The following is an 18,483-nucleotide window of genomic DNA, read 5'->3' as shown; positions in this document are numbered from 1 at the left end:
AGAGCTGAGAATTCCATTCCCCCTAAAATAGCTGTGAATTGTATCATAGGGGGGGGGGGGGGGGGATTCTGGTTTTTAAGAACCTTCAATAGCCACTGCAATGAAAACCCAATCTATTCCTAACAATTTTATCCAAAGTCTAAGATCATTTATCCGCAGAATTCCTTAAACTTCGAAAACCTTCTGGGGAAAACAAAGCAAAAAGGGCAATGATTACGGGCTGTGAGCATAAAATTGCTAACTCATACATTTAAATCATTCGCAGCCCACAGTTATAAAACATATTACTGTCAGATATATGAATTTTAACATAAATATATTTCCAGATACACACTTGAAATAAGAAGTTGCTACATCAGGAACTCCAACTCATTAAGTAACCATAAATGCGCCATAAATGTTGCCCTAGCATTACTTAACAAATTCCCCGGAGGCCAAGAATACTTCGCAATACCAATAAACGAGCAACGCAAATGCAAGAGAACCACGAGAAAGCGTGGCACACGAGACCAAAAATATGAATTACAGTCAATAATAAACTCAGGAGTAACAGTCAATGCAAAAGCCCCTCGTTAAATTAACTCTGATTAATTTTAATTAAATCATCATTTAATCGCACGATTGGTGAATCAATCAGGTTACAATTCATAAAGCTTTTCAAGTATATATCAATCCGACGAGATATGTGTCTGTAATATTTGGTTACAAGCAAAAACGAAAAATAATGAATACAAGGATACTAATTTGTGCATTTCTAAATATTATAACCAAAAAATTCTGGGAATGTAAAATCATCATTTATAATACAATTTAGATTATATTAATTAGATCGAAAGCGTGTGTTAAAAAAGTTAAAAATGGTCTTTAATAACGATAAAGACGCGAGGATTAGCATTCAAGGCCAAAATTTTTGCGTCGGAAAAGTTTTATCAAAGTGACGGTTTTGATAAAGATTTCTAAACATGTGGAAACTCGGGATTTGCATTACAATGTGACAATGCATGGGCCAGCATGCATCTGCCACGGAAAAAGCAAAGAAAATTTATGCAGATGGTTCAAATAACTTCTACGTGAAGCATGGTTTAAATGCTACAAAAAAGCTAGATATTGCATAGTTCTTCAGCCGGGATTGTTCAAAAGACATTTTCATGTAAAGCATGGTTTAAATGCCTCGCTAGATATTTCATAGTTCTTTTGTAGGTTGTCCGCGGCAGTCATTCCTTATATTCCATATTTCATAATGATTCAAATCGTAAAATAATTGTGGGTGCTACAAATTATGAGCTAGTCGACCTCTTGCTAGTAAATCTTAGATCCTAATTTCGTTTTTCGTGGTTAAAAAAGGATATATTTCTCTAAAATAAAAAGACAATGAAAATTTATCCTACAAAATCGTGTTTAAAACATTTGGGGGGGGGGGGTTAAAAACAAAGGTATAATGATTGGGGCGCATAAAACAAGGGTTTCTCATCCAGACATGTCAGTTTTCGCATAGATTAGAATGCAGATACATACAACTCTAATAAAAGGCTTCGTGCTCAAAAAGTAATATGTGCTTGATAATATTCCTATTAGCCTTCGTTGTCAAGTTTTCGAAGTAAATCAAATGACTATTTGCAGCTATGACGTCATATGGTATCAGTGCAAAACCCATTTCATTTCTTTGATCTTACTGCAGAAGAAAGAGTAAAATAAATCACTTTACATGCAATGTACCAAAACAAGTTTTAGGTAATTCATCTGCAGAGGTCAAAGTCACGTTAAATAGGTCCAGGTTTGTTACTAAAATTTTAATATTAAGCATTAGCTAACTGCTGAAGCCTCGTTTTAATGATTTAGGTTCAAAATGGCTTTGAAAAAAGCAAACATTTTACAACATATTAGCTAAAACTTTTTCGTCTGACACTCCTCAGCGCAAAAATGTCAGAATCAGGGTCAGAATAAGAATAAGAATAAGTTGTTAGCTTTTAGCCACAATGTTATAAAATCTTTGCTTTTTTCAAAGCCATTTTCAAGTTCTGTACCTCCAAAAAAATGTTCACGATTTAGGTTAACTCCTTGAAACAGTGGTTAGCCTTCCTATTTACGCGACAAGCCGCGGATTCGGCCGCGGATTCACTGCAATCAACTGGTCAAATAGAGTACCGAAGTGTGACGTCATCAAAAATCTATTTTTAGAAAATCTCAATTTTGGCCAGATAATGTGAAAGAAAGGCATCAAATACCTCTCAATATGCATTATCTGCTAGATATGTTTAAAATTGGGTGGTATATCACCAATGAAAGATTTCGTTTTGCTAACGGATTACTGTTATTCTGGCCTGGCTTCCAGAGCGTCAGTGTCGAGGAAATAGAGCGTCGAGGAAATAGGGGGTTGCGGGAGAGTGTGGGACACACTGACGCTCTGGAACCCAGGGTACTGTTATTCTGGCCTTGTTCGTAAAGTTATGAACCAAGACCAAATTACAGAGGTTTGATGGGGCAAGAACCTATGCTCAAGTGGCCATATCTCAGCCAATTCGTAATGCCTTAGACTGAATTTGCAATTCATGATGCTCTTTCAGGTTCTTGGATCAAAATTAATAAATTCTAAAAATAGATTTTTTACGTCATCACTTCGGTACTCTATAGCAAACTTTAAATTGGCTGTTTACATAATAATTTTGCTTTGAGTTGTAAAGGAAAGGCTGCTTCGTGCTACGCGATTGAAGGTGCCAGTTGAGGCTTGTTAATTTCCTTTGATAAAACGGTGTTAACTAACCTGGCAACAACCCAAGTACATTTTATCTAATTCTTATTTTGAAATCCTAATTTTCCGGTGCTGTTAGATAAAATTCATTTAGTAGATGTATAAAATGTTAAAGGTAACTTTGAAGGTTTAGAAGTCATATTTGGGGGTTCGGCCAAGCGACTGTTTACCTACCTTGATAACATAGCGATAATCACATAGGAGCCTGTTTAGAAAAGAAGCAGGTGCAAGAGTTTTCTGGTGCAAATCAAGGTGAGCACAATGCGGAATTCCTGTTTTCCGGCCGCTCAAATAACAGATAGGAATCTCTACAATTTGTTTCTTCTCCATAGGGGCAAACTTACGGTCCTTGTGAGAACAGAATTTATTGCATTTATTCATAAATATGTAAATTTTGAATTGGGTATCCTGTAAAAATAATAATAATAATAATAATAATAATAATAATAAATTCGTATTTGCCCTAGTGTCCGAGCTAAAAGCTCAGTTAACATAAAAGGTATGTCTACTAGGCTTGTGTTATCCACCACATACATAATCACTTCATATAAACTGTGAGACACAAGATTTAGAAGTCATTCAATGTGAAAATGTAATATAGAACTTATTGTATCTGATCATACGCAAGGGCCGAGAGAAAATAGACTCACATGAATAACTTCTTAACCCTGTGTCTCCATATATAGTTGGCCATTATCAAATTTGATACCGAGCACCACTGTAATGTGCTCTTTACAATCAACTTATCTACTGACAATGATCTCATAACAGTCCAAACATCCTTTTTGATCCAACCAAGTGAGCCAAAGCAAAGCACTTTCAAATCCACCTCCCAACCTAACGACTGCAGCAGACTGCACAGCGGCTGATACCGTTTCTCTTTGGTGTTCAGTGCTTGCTCAAAATACAGATCGTAGCAGACAGTCACCTCTAAGATAATGCATTTACGTGACTGATTGTCAATGATAATGATGTCAGGTTTACGATGCGTAATACGCTGTAATTCATCACCATATTCCGTTATTATTGATTCTGCAAGTTTGTTTGCATGAAACTGGAAACCACTTATACTTCCTGAGATCACCTCAAATATTTTGTCAGCAATTCGATTGTGACGTCGACTATAAAAGTTGTGAAACTCTCTACATCCATTCATCAGATGTGCGACACTTTCCGTGTGCTGATGGCAAAAGGGGCAAGAAGGGTCATTATCACGATTCCATACATTCTTTGTGAAGTTTGTTGGAAGTAGACTCAACCGTGCTTTTATTGCAAACTTCACCAGTAAATCACTTACTTTCCAGTTGTAAAAAATTGAATGGGAGGATTTCAACTGAACATCAGTCATGCAGAGAAAGGGGCCTTGAACTGACAATTGCTTTGCTTTTTGCAAATCTCGATTAACTGTCTGTTTGAATAGCAACTTCTGAAGTGGAGCACCTTCATCAAAAAATTCACCATTAATAATTACTCCAGCCTTTCCTTGCCTGAACTCAATGGAAACATCTAGCTTTCTAGCATATCTCAGAAGATCTGGCCAATCTGATTGACACCCAAATTTGGTACGACTATTCAGGTAGCCGTCTTCACTAATCTCAAACCCAAGGAAGTTCATATCATTATCTGTTGAAGCAACTTTCCGTTTTTCCATATCCAAATTAAGGGATTGACGTGCAATGTTCTTGAACTGTAATTGGGGATGATTCAACATCTTAATGAGAAATGCAACCCTTGTTGACCTATACACATCTGACACACGCTTAACTCCAATCCCTCCGTGCTCGCGTGGTAAGAAGATGATGAGCTGTGTTGTTGTTTCATACAAATCGTACATATTTCGAACTGCCTTCACCAAGGACTTTTCCATGAGTTCCAACTGCTCCTCTGTAAACCTTGTATTGTAAAAATGGTGGAGAATCTTCGCGAGAGCCAAGTTATTTAAAGCACTAGCCTTTAGAGCAAGGGGCAATTTGCAGCTTGTTATTTTTTCCAATAAATCTTTATAACTTTCTATAACTTCATACACTTGCACAGCATCTTCGCCGGAAAGTGAGAGAGACTTTCCAAGATACTTATAGGACTTGTCACGGGGATAAACTTCGATGACATTTCCTTGAATTGACACAGTTGGCTTTTTATCTGCCTTGCCTTTGTACCAGTTATTCCCAGACCTCCTTGCATACATAACTGCACATTTACTGGGTTTCACTTCTAAACCTGCTATCTTCATGGCAACTTGTCCGATATCAAACATCTCATTTATAATCGTTACGTCATAACTGACAACAACAACATCATCCGCAAAAGCTTGCAATGGACATGGATTAATCCTTCTTTCATCTTCGATACCCTGCCTGATAACAGCCTCTCTTACCATAGGCTTGCATACTCTGTCAATCACCAATATGAATAAAAGTGCACTCAAAGGGTCACCTGTCTTTGTTCCTCTGATTATATTGAACTCTTTACTCAATTCAAACCCACAAATCACAGAAAACGAAGAGTAACGGTATAGATCTTCGACCAAGCAACAATAAATCAAAGGAATGTCAAATTCCCGGAGAGTTTCAAAAAGGAAACTATGCTCAATGCTCCCAAACGCATCCGCAAAATCCACAAAAACTGCACAAAACTTTGTACTTAAGTGTCTGAAATCATCCATTGCGGCTTTCAAACTAAAAATCAATTCCTGTCTGTCACGATCGGGCAGGAAGGCACGCTGCCAAAAAGCAATCTCATTGAATATGTGTGGGGTGATTCGTTTACAGATTGCTTTCGAAAACACCTTGTAACAAGTGGGTAAAAGAGATACATCCCTAAGCGTTGACAAATCATTGATACTAAAATTCTTCTTGGGGATTCGCTGAACAATTGACTTTTTCCATGATGTTGGTATTCGCAAATTTACAAGCACAACGTTCAAGATATTCACAAAAACATACCCATTTTCGCTAAACATTTCCTTCATGTCCTCGTAAGTAACCCCATCGGCACCACAACTCTTCCCACTGGGGCAGCCTTTCACAGTAGATTCAATCTCATCATAGCTGAAAAAATGACCATAATTCACAGATGCCAATGCCTCCTCACGATCAAAGAATGGAGGTACAACACCTTCAAAGCCATTAGAATCAGCACATTTGCTCGACTGAGCGTAATAATCCTCATTCCGTTGCACTGAAATTATAGCATTCTCGATGTTAGGCCAATAGCCGTTGTTCCTTATTACAGCTATCGCCTTCTTCCTTCGCTGTAACCACAAACAGGTCAGCTTTTCCTTTGATACTTCGTCGCTATTGTTATTCCCTCTTCTTTTTGACGAAAAGAATGGTATGATTGTATTGTTAATGTATTTCAATTGTTTACTTATGTACTCAATTCTATCCACAGCGTTATTTATGCAATAATTGTCATCCCTTGGGAACAGTCGCAAACCACGGCAAACAAATTTCAAAAAGTTCACGCTCCACTGCGACCCATTCACCCTCTTGGCCAAGAACTTGTTGTTTTGGTAAAATATCCCCGATAATATCTTTGCAACTTTAATCCAGTCACCAATAATTCCACGACAAATAAAGTCTCCGTGGTTCGTGGTTCGTCATAATAATGGAAACTTTTCATTTTCAATTCAATTAAAACTACAATTAAAAAAAAAAAAAAAAAAAAAAAAAAAGGAAAAAGTATGTTCGTCATTGTTTGTTTTAGAAGTCGTCAGTAGCAGAGATCGTTAGAACTGAAGAAGTTCAGGATTATTCCAAGATTTATTTCTGCGGCAGAAAATGTAATAGGTAGTACGGATAGTTAAGTTGGATAGTTTGGAGATCATGAAGCGGAGATGATTCTCGCTGATATCTAGAGCGTTGCACATGTCGATGAAAGAGGAGCAGGAGAGACCAAAGGTACCTAGGGAACTGATCGAAAGATAACCAAACATGTTAGAAGAATAGGCTGAGCTTAGGCTGTGAATGAGATGCGAGTATTTCTCTCTTTTGCGGTTAGCATTAACATCCAAGTTAGTTTCGTATCCTACTGTAAGCTCGAGCATGAAAAGGCGAAGGTCAGAAGTGACAAGAAGTAGATCAGGACGGGAAGAGTCTCCTGTTATGATAGAGGGTGAGAGATAATCTGAAAGATCTGCGTAAAGAGAGCAATTAGGTATAGCTTTTAAAGATTGTGCTAGGAAGTTCAATGCAGAGTTATGGCGCCATGTGTAACGGCCTTCTTCGAGGTATGTTTTGCAGCCTGCAACAATGTGAAGTAACGTTTCTGGCATATGGCAAAAAGAGCAATCGGACGACTGAGTAATGTTCCATTTAGATAGGTTTTTTCGCGTGGCAAGGGAGTTGCTAAGATATTTGATAGTAAAACTGTAAATGTTCTTGGGCATGTTGCTTTGAACCGTGGTCCATATTTTAGAGGCTATAGGAAGAGAGTGGTCAAAGATGAAGGAAAGAACGGTACCTTGAGATACAAGATGGTTTTGAAGGCGCTCTTTATGTTCTGATCTAACAGCCTTCAATACTTCTCTAGTATTCCTGTAAACATCATACTGGATGTTCATGCTCTGGCTGGTATTTTTCCACAAAGATTGGATGTTTTGGTTGGGAGAGGATTTCAGTGCATTACGACAAACAGTTTGACACTGCATGAATTTAACAGAAGGAAGAATCAAGTTAAGACCGAACTGGTTTTTTGACAGAATAATGCCACTTAAGGTTACGGTAAACGTTTTGAACACGAAAATTGATTTTTCCTTCCTAAAGGCCAAACGGCTCAACGAATCTGGATAAACTATATATCATTCGATGCACAAGATTATGGCGTATCTAGCCAGATAAAAGTTATTGGCAAATAATGTTAAATGTTATTTTCCATGCGAATTTACTGGTCAAAAAGTGTACCATCTTCAAAAGCTATTATGTACCCTTGCGTTTGAGGTAACAAAATCTGACTTAGACCAGCAGGAAGTGCAGGTCCTTAGCTACCAAAGTGTGTCTCAGATTTTTTAAATTCCTCCTCTTCTAGAAACTATACCCTGTCAAAAATTGGCAAATAATTTTTCCACCCTCCCGCAGCTGTATTTGGGTATAAAAGACGGACCAGAGAAAATAAAAAAATTTTGAGACACACTTTGTTTGCCCAACGTCTGCCCTGGCCGTGTGCAAATTTTCGAGCCATTCGATTGGTTCCTTGGGTACATAATAGCTTTTTCGTACCTGCATTTAGAGGAATTTCGAGTCCGGAGAAAACGGGATTTTACTGATCGCACTTGCAAGATACACTCGTAAACCACAGTGTAATCCGGGTCAAGTCACTTGAAGATTTAAGATCAATAAGCCTGTTTAAATAAACACGGCTGTACATGGGATACATGGATGTGCCATGCGATATTGTAAATGAGACATGCGACCACAACCGCAAAGCAACGATAATCGGCTTAACAGGTCAAGAGATTTTCAGGCCTCAACTAAAAGTTTTGATAAAGAAATTATGGAAACCTTCGTTTACATGGGATTTTTTCCACTTTCAAAATTTCTGTTTGTTTCAAATTTGGTATCATTGTGCGCCTTGAAAGTTCGGCTACTTTAATGTGAAAAAATCGAAAAAATGATGTTTTCATCCAGAAAACGTTTACCGTAACCTTAAAGTAGCACTTATGGGTAAATCGAGCCAACGGCGGATAAATGCAGAAACTTGATTATCAAGGTTTTCGACGATCCAGGTTTTTGATAGATCGGCTACTGTGAGGTGCCACGAAACTTGTGAGAGAAGATAGCTGTTATAAAGAAGCAGCTTATTCTTTGGATGGAGAGGTAAAGAATCAATTTGCGTTAGGAGTTCTGTGAAGATGGAACTGAGCTTAGACATATGTTCTTGGTTGCTCATATTAAAGTCGAAGTGGCGCCCAAGATACTTAAAAGACTCTCCAGTTATGACAGGAGGGACCATTTCATTATTGATGAAGAGCTTTGGCTGATATTGTAGGGAGCGTGTTGAGAATTTTTTAATACCAAAGGTTGTGCATTTGTCTACTCTTATAATCATGTTAGACCATTGACACCATCTTGTAAAGCAGTTTAAGAGTAGCTGGTTTTCTTTCTCCCCATTTGTAATGACTGCAGCATCGTCTGCGAACTGAAACCAGTGCTCTGGGGTAAACATACAGTCTGGTTGGCTATGGGGAGAGAAACCAAGTTGTTTGAATTTTTCTGCCTTTATGTATTGAATGAAAGTGTTAAAGCACATGTTAAATAGAAGGGGACTTAGGCAATCACCTTGAAGAACTCCACGTTTAACAGGAATAGCAGGGGTAACAAATTTATCTGTGATAATAGAGGTTTTAAAATTTATGTAGAGACTAGAAATCAGGGACTGGATGTTTTCTGGTACGTGGTGATAAGACAGAACAGATTTGATTAGATTGTGATGAACCTCTCCGAAGGCATTTTTTAGATCCAATAATGTTATGACTAGAGACCGTTGTTTTATTCGAGCTTTGTCTATTATATGGCTCATCATCGCAGTATGTTCTAGTGTACCCGATATCTGATGGGTAAAACCTTTTTGAATCTGATGTTCTATGAAACTATTTTGCTTGAGAAAATCAAATACAGAATCTCGGAGGCAAGATGTGAAGATTTTTAGTGGGACCGATTGGAGAGTGATAGGTCTGAAGTTTGAGGGATCCTCTGTATCTCCTTTTTTGTGTATTAATATAGTGCAAGCTTTTTTCCATTCCGATGGGACATGTCCAGATAACCAGATTAAGCGAATCAAATCAGTTAAGAAAGAGCGAAGATAAGGACAGCGTTTGAAGCAAATCACTGATATTTTGTCAATTGGACAAGGAGAGCAAGAGGATTTCATGCGACGGATAATGGAGGTTATCTTTTGGTACGGAGGAGGATCTGAATGAAAAGGATGAGTAGGATTACTGAAGGAAGGAATCCAAGATGGAATGGGAAACTGTTTGTTTGGATGCTTAGCAGAGAGTGTTTCTATAAAGAATTGTTTGCAACGCTCTAGCGAGAACGATGGAAGAAGGGAAGGTTTCTTTTGTAGAAAGCGTTTAACATAACCCCAGAAATTTTTAGAAATAGAAAGATCATGGTCAAGTGTTTCGCAGGAAGTGATAGTAGACGTCTTCTTAGCAAGTTTGCTACGTAAGAGACGGGAGACGTATCGTATAATAATAATAATAATAATAATAATAATAATAATAATGGAAACTTTTCATTTTGAATTCCTGTTAAAACTACAATTACAAATCTCACTATTACAAGGTAATTTGTAACTGGCTAGCCTGTGTTTACAAAATAAAAACTATTACATCGTAGTAAACAGAAAAGAAAAAAAAATGTTAAAAGGGGAGTAGCTCTGGGTTAGTCCATGTTTTGTTCCTACAGCAACAATTTAATAGGTGGTACGAATGGATATCGTAGAAAGCTTAGAAATGAGATATCGTTTGTGTTGATCTTCGATGGAAAGAGAGTCACACATTTCAAGGAATGAGCTGCATGAGTCGCCGAAGATGCCAAGAGAGCTGATGGAGAGATTTACAAATATGACAGATTTGAACCTTGGTCTTAGATCTGAGACAAGGCGAGCATATTTTAAACGTTTCCTCTCTGCATTGCAGTTAAGGTTAGTTTCAAATCCTATCGTTAGTTCCAAAACATAAAGTACGCAGAAGTAGATCTGGGCGCAGATTGTCTCCAGTTATGATGGATGGTGAGGAGAAGCCAGGTATATCGGCAAAAAGAGAGGATCCCTCTATTGCTTTCAAGGAGGTAGCAAGAAAATTTAGAGCAGAATTATGACGCCAGGTATAACGACCTTGTTCGAGATAAACTTTGCAGCCTGCAACGACATGGAGTAAAGTTTCGGGAAGAAGGCAGAATTCGCAATCAGATGATTGGCTTAGGTTCCAAAGGCTTAGATTTTTCCGCGTAGGGAGAGTATTGTTCAGGTATTTGATGGTGAAGTTGAAAATGTTCGTGGGTAAGTTGTTCTGCACAACAGACCAAACACCATTGAGCTTTTTAAGAGAGTGGTCCAACAGAAATGAAATAATAGCACCCTGGGATAGTAATTGGTGTGCCAAGCGCTCTCTACTGTCTGATTTTACTGTTTTCAGTACATCTTTGGTTTTACGGTAAATGTCGTATTGCAGATTCATCCCACTATTGGTGTTTTTCCATAAAGCTTGAATGTTTGTGTTAGGAGAAGTTCGGAGGGCATTGCGTGAAACAGTTTGGCATTGAGTGAATTTGACAGAAGGTAGCTGAAGATCGAGACCATACTGATTTTTAGAAAGAACTATACTAGTTAAAGTAGCACTTATGGGAAGATCAAGCCACTGGCGAATGTATTTAGAGACAAGATTATCGAGGTTCTCAATGACCCAGGTCTTCGATAGGTCTGCAACAGTGAAGTGCCAAGAAACTTTGGACAATACATATCTGTGGTACAATAGAAGTTTATTTTCGGGATGCAGAGGCAAGTCATCAATTTCTTTCAGAAGGCTGGGAAACAATGATAGCAGTTTTTCTTTATGACTGCCATTGGTCATTTCGAAGTCAAAGAAGCGGCCAAGGTATTTGAAAGATTCTCCATTTTTAACAACAGGCACGCTTTGGTTGTTCACGAAAAGCTTTGGCTGGAACTGAAGAGATCTTGTTGAGTATTTCTTAATGCCAAAGGTGACACATTTATCCACCCTTATTCCAAAGTTTGCCCACTGACACCATCTTGTAAAGCAGTTTAACAGGAGCTGGTTCTCCTTTACACCACTAGTAACAACCGTAGCATCATCAGCAAATTGGAACCAATGCACTGGTTGGAACATGCGATCATTTTCGTCGTGGGGAGAGAAGCCAAGCTGTTTATATTTTAATAATAATAATATAATAATATAATAATTATAATAATAATATATAATATATAATAATAATAATAATAATAATAATAATAATAATAATAATAATAAAAATAATAATAATAATAATAATAATAATAATAATAAAAATAATAATAATAATACTGTTGAGCCTGCTCTCTAGACGCAAATGCTCGTATATTATTGTTTTATTAGAAGGTCAAAAATTGATAGCTGCTTGCTTGTCACATATATTGACGCAGGCGTTTAAAATTAAATCAATCTCGCATCCGTTCTGCTCATAATTTCGAGATTTTACATCAACTGTCGCCATTGACCCAGCTCATATCAACAAGACATGCTGAATAATCGGGACTAAGGATCTTCTAGAGATTCATATCTGCAAATTGACCAGGTGGAAAACAGGAATGGCTGATGGCGCTCACCCTGATTACAACCAAACGACTCGCGTGTCTGCTTACTTTCTATATAAACCTATTATAAAAAATTTACAGCATAGTTAGATATTCACTTAACGGATGTCTTAAACACGTAATTTAAACTTCTACAACAAATGCCTTTAGAATATACATGATTCTATTATCTATCAGGAAGTGCTAAATCACACTGTCACCTTCCTCTAGGCGGTTCCAAAGTTAAAATCTTGGACACAGCTGTTGAGACTGAATCCTAAAAGTACAGCCCAACCTTCAACCCCCCCCCCCCCCTAACATTAAAAGTAGTTGTGGATATGACTTTAATAGCAGAAATATCAACATTGAATTTAGAGGGTGGGTTGAAATCTTTACATTGACAGTTCAGGGCTGCAGCCATCTTTCCGGGTAACAATTCAAACATGGCAGTAACGAAGTAGAATCATAAGGAATGAGGACAAGCAGCTCTCTTTGCCCTTCCTTGGTTTCCTTATCTTTATCAAAAGCATCATAGAATATTACTTCAATCTGAAGACCTTTCGTAGTTAATAAGGTCGACACTAGTCTGGATGAGAAATGTGCGGATTCGTCTAGACATTACCGATAAAAGCCTGCTTCAAACCGGATATAGCCAGGCATACAGCCATGATAACAGTATAGCAATCTTTCAGTTTACAGCAACGAGCATCAAGCCTATCATTTTCAATCAAAACTTGGCGAAACTAAATAGCGACTCGCAGAAACGTTATGTACATCTATTTGCACCGAAAAAAATCCCGCATAGCAGCGTTTGCCGTCTTCACATTATATTAAAAACAAACTTGACAGCAGCTCATCTGCACCAAAACATTGCTCACCCTTCCACCGGGCTCAGAGTTAGAAATTCTAAAAAGCCCCTCATAAAATAACGAAAAAAGCATAACCTGAGTGTGGTAACATTACCACTTTATTGTTTATTAACTACCTCGCCTCTCCCTTTCTGGACTCTACATTAACACTGCATCAGAAACCTGTTTCCAATATGCACTTGTCCCTCGTTCCTAAAACCCGCTCCAACTTACACGATTTTTCCTTCTCCGTTATAGCTGAACCACAAGCCAATTGCACACTTTTATAAACATTAGCCTCTTCAACCTATCGTCTTTTCAATGGCCCCGAAAAAAAAGTTGGAATAAACAAACTGTTTTCGTATTCCAAGCAGATAAATCCTTATTTCCCGTTAAACAATGATAAAAATAGCAAATGATTATTTCGCTAAACAGCTGAGGCGAATCCATTCCATTCCTATCTTCCTTTCCCTTCATTTCTACTTTGAATCCAACATTGTTTAAAGGAGGGGGAGATATTGAGTAAACAAGGATAATGAGGAAGTTCCAACTCTTTTAGCGAGCACTGTTGCTTCAAATGGTGCCACAAATAGCGTTGCACTTTCATTACAGGTCTCTCATAAAAACGTTTTATATGCAAGTCTGTACTGAGACTAAGGTTAAGTGGCTGCTTACACTGACATTGCTAAAATATAGCATGTATGCCAAGGGCGAAAACAAAATATATTTATGTTACCTTGGATTTGTATGCAGCCAATTTAGCCTCGATGCGTTTACCATAATCTGGGTGGACAGCTGAGAAATTTGCCACCTGAAAAAGGATATAAATTACTTGAGTTGCTGCTGATTCCTTTTGATTTTGGATTAAATTTAAATGCACAGTGACACAAAGCAAATCGCCAAGCATCGAAGATCTGAGAAGCTAAAGAGCAAAAATTACAAAAAGCCAAAGAGCACACGAGCAACAGAGGGCTGAAATGGTGTAGACCAAATTGTCCTTATGGCAAAAAAATCCAAGGGGCAAAAGAAACAAGAGCCAAAAGGAGAAAAAAGGCAAAATAGCTGAAAAGGACATCTTAAATGAATCATAGAGGTGATGAAAGACAGAAATGAGAAGTTCTTGAAACTGGCGCTCGGAAAAAACTGATAGGAATGGGTGTGTGGGGGTTGATATACTTCTTTTTTGATTTATAGCTGTCAAGAGCGAGTTGGAATAGCCAATAGGAATACATCTCTAGTCAGAACGTAATGAGCTGTGCATGCACAGCGACCTCGATGCTACGAGGAGGCTCGAAGAACTCAAATCGGAGTTCTCCGAGTCTCCTCCAATTAGGATTTCTTGGTTAATGCAAATCTGTTATTTTCATAGGCCGTCTTATTCAATTCTTATAGTTAATAGTTTTGAAACTTCCTGTCCTTGGAACTTCTCTCTTGGTAAACTGGTGGCGAAACGTTGCTACCATTATCTTAAACATCTTCAACGCTTTGAATCGATCATATTAGATTTTGTACTGCACACCCAAGGATCAATCCAAGTCTCAAACAAACATATTTCTTTTCAGCAGCTGATAGGCCAGAAATTTACCAAATAACAGGGGAAAACGACGTAGCCTAGAGTGGGCTTAGATGTTTTGCTCGGACGTCCTCTGATCTTGACATCAGCTGTGTGAAATCCATTTTTTTCAACTATATTATGAGAAACAGAACACGAATATCATCCTCAATTATATTGCCAGCTGTTTGATTTCCTAATTTTTCAAACATTCTAAAAACAACCGATTCATTAAAGTTTTAGCTCAGATTTGAAACATACCGCCCTTTTCTGGATGAAATCTTTAGCGTCCTTCATATGGCCTGCAATATTGCTAACAAGCTTTTCTCGTTCCTCTTCGTTCAGCACTTTCTCCCAAAAGGTCGTTACCTAAAAAGAAACAAACATTCACAGATAGTTTGATATCATAACCCCAGATAATCTTGAAGGCATTTAGCGAGCAATTGCCGTCTTTAAACTCTATATTTCTTTGGTTTTTCAGTATGATTCTAACATGATTGAACATATATGAATACCCTAAAACGGTAGACATGGGCATTTATAAGAAAATCAATGTACACTCATTTTTTTTATAAGAAACTGGCCATAAGAAACGAGTGCTCGACAGGCAGAAAAAATTAAGAAACTTCAGTACTCGAAGCAAAAAAATTAAGAAACTATGAAATCGTGATAAAACTAAGTACAACGAGATGTTGTAAAATCCAAGAACCTTATTGCTCTGTTGGCCTAGAACTTAAGACACAAGTGATAAAAATATACTTCCCACATCTAAATACAGCATCAGAACGGAAGCGAATCTCTTGACGTGATAAGAAAAGGTCATGAACATTTCATAACATCATTCATGAAATCATAATTAAGAAACTCATAAGAAACAGTGAGTATTGAAATTTTCAGAGCATTAAGAAACTGGAGTACTCAACATCGATCTTTGTTTCTTATAAAAAAAGTGAGGGTAGTTCAGCGTGTTGTGCGTCGAGTAATGAGCAAAAATTAATGCAATCAAATAGCGACTTTGTAAACAAATAAAAGATAAATACAACCTTCGGAGCATAACTCTTCATCTTCTTCTTCTTCTTCACCCGAAGAAAAGTTATGTTCAAAACGCCGTACTTATCTTTCGTTCGTGTACAACGTCGTTATTTAACTGTATCAATTTTTGCTCATTAAAAAGAAAAGTTTTAACTGAGGATCATGTACTAAACGGCACTACATCCCATTACTGACCCATATATCGTTTGACTATCTAGAGCATTAAAAAAACAACGAAGTGTTTTTTCTTGGAGATCCGAAAGGTTATTGTGTCGTGGATTCGGTTAAATATATGAATTGAATTACATCACCCAGAGCTCATGTAATCATTTGATTCCTAATTTTGTTTTAGTGGGCTCGAAAGGCAGTTAAAAGCTTGCCTGATTGCCTTCCAACTTTCGAAAAACAGAAGTAAAAGAGGAAGGGGAAACTGCGCTAGATATTTGCAAAGAACGCTAAGATATTCGCAATGAATAAACGATTCTCATCTTCTGTTTAGGGAAAAGACAGCGTACACACGAACATTCTTGAATCTCTGATATAATGACAGATGGAGGCAATAAATAAGCAAATTTTAGTTTGCAAATATTTGGAAAAAGAATATGACTTTTGTACGTACCCTATGGTAGTGTATTAATGGTAAATTCATTTTGCATTCTGCTTGCTTACTCTCCACAGTGCTGGGGTGCTTGGAATTGCCGCATATAAAGGTGTAACGGATGTGATGTGGGACTCAAACAAATAATATAAAACGGTGTCTGTTTTACCCTTAATGCCTTAGTTCTTAATAATATATACTTCTTAGTTCTTAATAATATATACCTGACTGAAATTGTCTTCATCTGCAGAGTTGTACTTGGCAACATCGCCACTGACCTGAAATAACAAATACGAAGGTTTAAAGATAAAATATCAAAATTGATTCATTAAACTTTTAAAAAGGTCTTTTTTAGAATTTCAAAACAACAACATTAAAGGTCATTGAGGAAGTTCTGAGAATAGTCCAAAAACACAGCAGAAGAAACATTTAGAGTAAAAATAGTTTAAAAATGGAGATCGAATCCCAGCAAAAGAAGTAGAGGGGCCATGAGGCTGGCTAACTGCTTTGAAAAGAAAATATAAAGTATCGTGAGACAGTGTTTCATCCTCCGCCGAAATAAAGTCACGTATCTGCGTTGTTCACTATTTTGATATTAAAAATGCCGGAGGTGGGACGGACTTTGCCATATATATTTTCAAATGGCGTTCCTTTTGGCAAAATGCTTACATCACTTAACAAAATTTTATTTTCAAGTCCCTGTCTTTAGTCTCACTTATCGCTTGTCTAAATCACTGATTATTCCGACCCTTAAGTATCAGTAATACCTTGAAGGCAATCTGCCACGATGTTGATTGGTTATAAGAACAAAGGGATTTTTTACTGTTTCCAGTCCCCTTTTAATTTATCGCATTGTAAAAAATATGGCGGATTGCTGGAATCGTGTTTAGGCTATTGTTCCACCTATTGTTCTCGTTAACCAATCCACAACGAGACAGATTGCCTTAAAATATGTGAGCCGGAGGGAGTTATCCTACGGTGCAGAAGTTTTGAGGAAGACCAATGCATAACCTTACAAAAGTTTATAAAATGAAAAAAATTTACTGTTGTGCTTACAGTTTCTTTTTCCTGACAAAGCGCAAACAAAAGATGGTTTACTTAAATTCGATTCCTAAGAAACCTTTATTCAAAGCAGACAATAAAACTTTAAGGAAGGCAGTAAGGCGTTTCCCGAACTCTGCACCGAGCCAATTATTTCATTTTTCACGTACTATAACAAGACAAATACAACTCACGTTGAACACATGCAATGCAGCTTCCGGGTTCTCTTTAGGTCCAGAAAAACTGTTTGGAAAGTAATTCGGAGCACTACCTGCATAAACCAATGAATGCAAAAATAGAGAAATGTGGATGGAAAAAGGACCAAGTAATTGAGAATCATAAAATAAAAGAAAGAAGGAAGAAAATATATCAAACTGTGATACATCTTCGGGGATCTGTACATCAAATATGATATAAATACTGTGTTTCTCTCGCAAATCGGTCCCTAATGAATTTAGAATCACTTTGCTCAAAATAATAGAGAAAGAGCTCTTAAAGGGTTGGACAAAAAGGACCTATTTACGGTGGATTGTATGCAGTATTTCTCTATTTCTCTTGCAAGAAGGTCCAAGCCATGTTTTTCAGGGGGAGGAGGGGAGCGGAAAGATTTGTTCACAGCCCTCAGCGTTTCGTAAGAAGGAGCTGCCAATGCTTTTCCTCTAGTGGTTATGTTTTGTTTTTGTTGTCCATCTATTTCACGGATATTTCAATTATTTGGTCTATCAAAAGGCCCTGACACAAGTGCAAATAAAAAAAACAATCCACTGAGTGCTAGCAATATGTCTAAATATAGCATACCCACCTTGATTATCATAGGCCTGGGGTCCATCTCTTTGGTAGTTTTTGACCTTAGCTCTATATGGGCAATTGACAGGCAGCTGTTGATAATTTGTTCCAAGGCGGTGTCGATGTGTATCTCCATATGAGAACAAGCGGCCCTGTTGTAAAGGCGATAAAAATTACTACAATTGCGCAATCAACTTAATGAGCAGGCAGACAAATTATCATGAATTCTTTGTATAAAACTCGTGCAAAAAGCCGTGTACAAAGAAATTCCTTCCGATATCGCGATTAATCTTATTTTCATCTGGAGTAAACTGCCGTTTGATGGAATAGATAAATCGTTGTCAGGAATGGACAATCAGAGATATTGCAGGGTGGCTTAAACTTTCGTAGTTCAAATCAGCCTTTCGCTAAGGGGACAGACTGCCTCTCATTTAGATTTTGCTATTCAACTTTCACAAAATGTAGAAATAATCAGGTTGATGTGATTTTGAAGCCTTTAAAAATGTCGCCGCTTCTAGAACCACATGCTTCTTGAAATCATCTTAAACGAAGTTACTTTTTATGAATTGAAATATACCCAAAAGCA

At 37.5% G+C, this 18,483-nt stretch overlaps 1 protein-coding gene across 2 annotated transcripts in view; it reads right to left on the bottom strand.

Moving 5' to 3' along the window:
* The window catches only part of LOC135681695 (catalase), a 28,184-nt gene that overhangs the window by 908 nt on the left and 8,793 nt on the right, over positions 1 to 18,483 (bottom strand). The window contains exons 8-13 of one of the 2 annotated variants that reach the window (XM_065196281.2): positions 17,914 to 18,049; positions 17,306 to 17,382; positions 16,295 to 16,348; positions 14,702 to 14,809; positions 13,625 to 13,699; positions 573 to 1,672 (exon numbers count right to left, since the gene is read on the bottom strand). In XM_065196281.2, the coding sequence (XP_065052353.1) occupies positions 1,670 to 1,672; positions 13,625 to 13,699; positions 14,702 to 14,809; positions 16,295 to 16,348; positions 17,306 to 17,382; positions 17,914 to 18,049 (453 nt within the window). In that variant the 3' untranslated portion in view covers positions 573 to 1,669. Of the gene's footprint in view, positions 1 to 572; positions 1,673 to 13,624; positions 13,700 to 14,701; positions 14,810 to 16,294; positions 16,349 to 17,305; positions 17,383 to 17,913; positions 18,050 to 18,483 lie in introns of those variants that run through there. The other variant, XM_065196275.2, reaches the window with a different exon arrangement.

This window comes from Rhopilema esculentum, chromosome 17, assembly GCF_057945365.1.
Source record: "Rhopilema esculentum isolate cy_ngs chromosome 17, ASM5794536v1, whole genome shotgun sequence".
NCBI classification, from domain to species: Eukaryota; Metazoa; Cnidaria; class Scyphozoa; order Rhizostomeae; family Rhizostomatidae; genus Rhopilema; species Rhopilema esculentum.
This window is presented reverse-complemented; position numbering and strand designations above follow the sequence as displayed.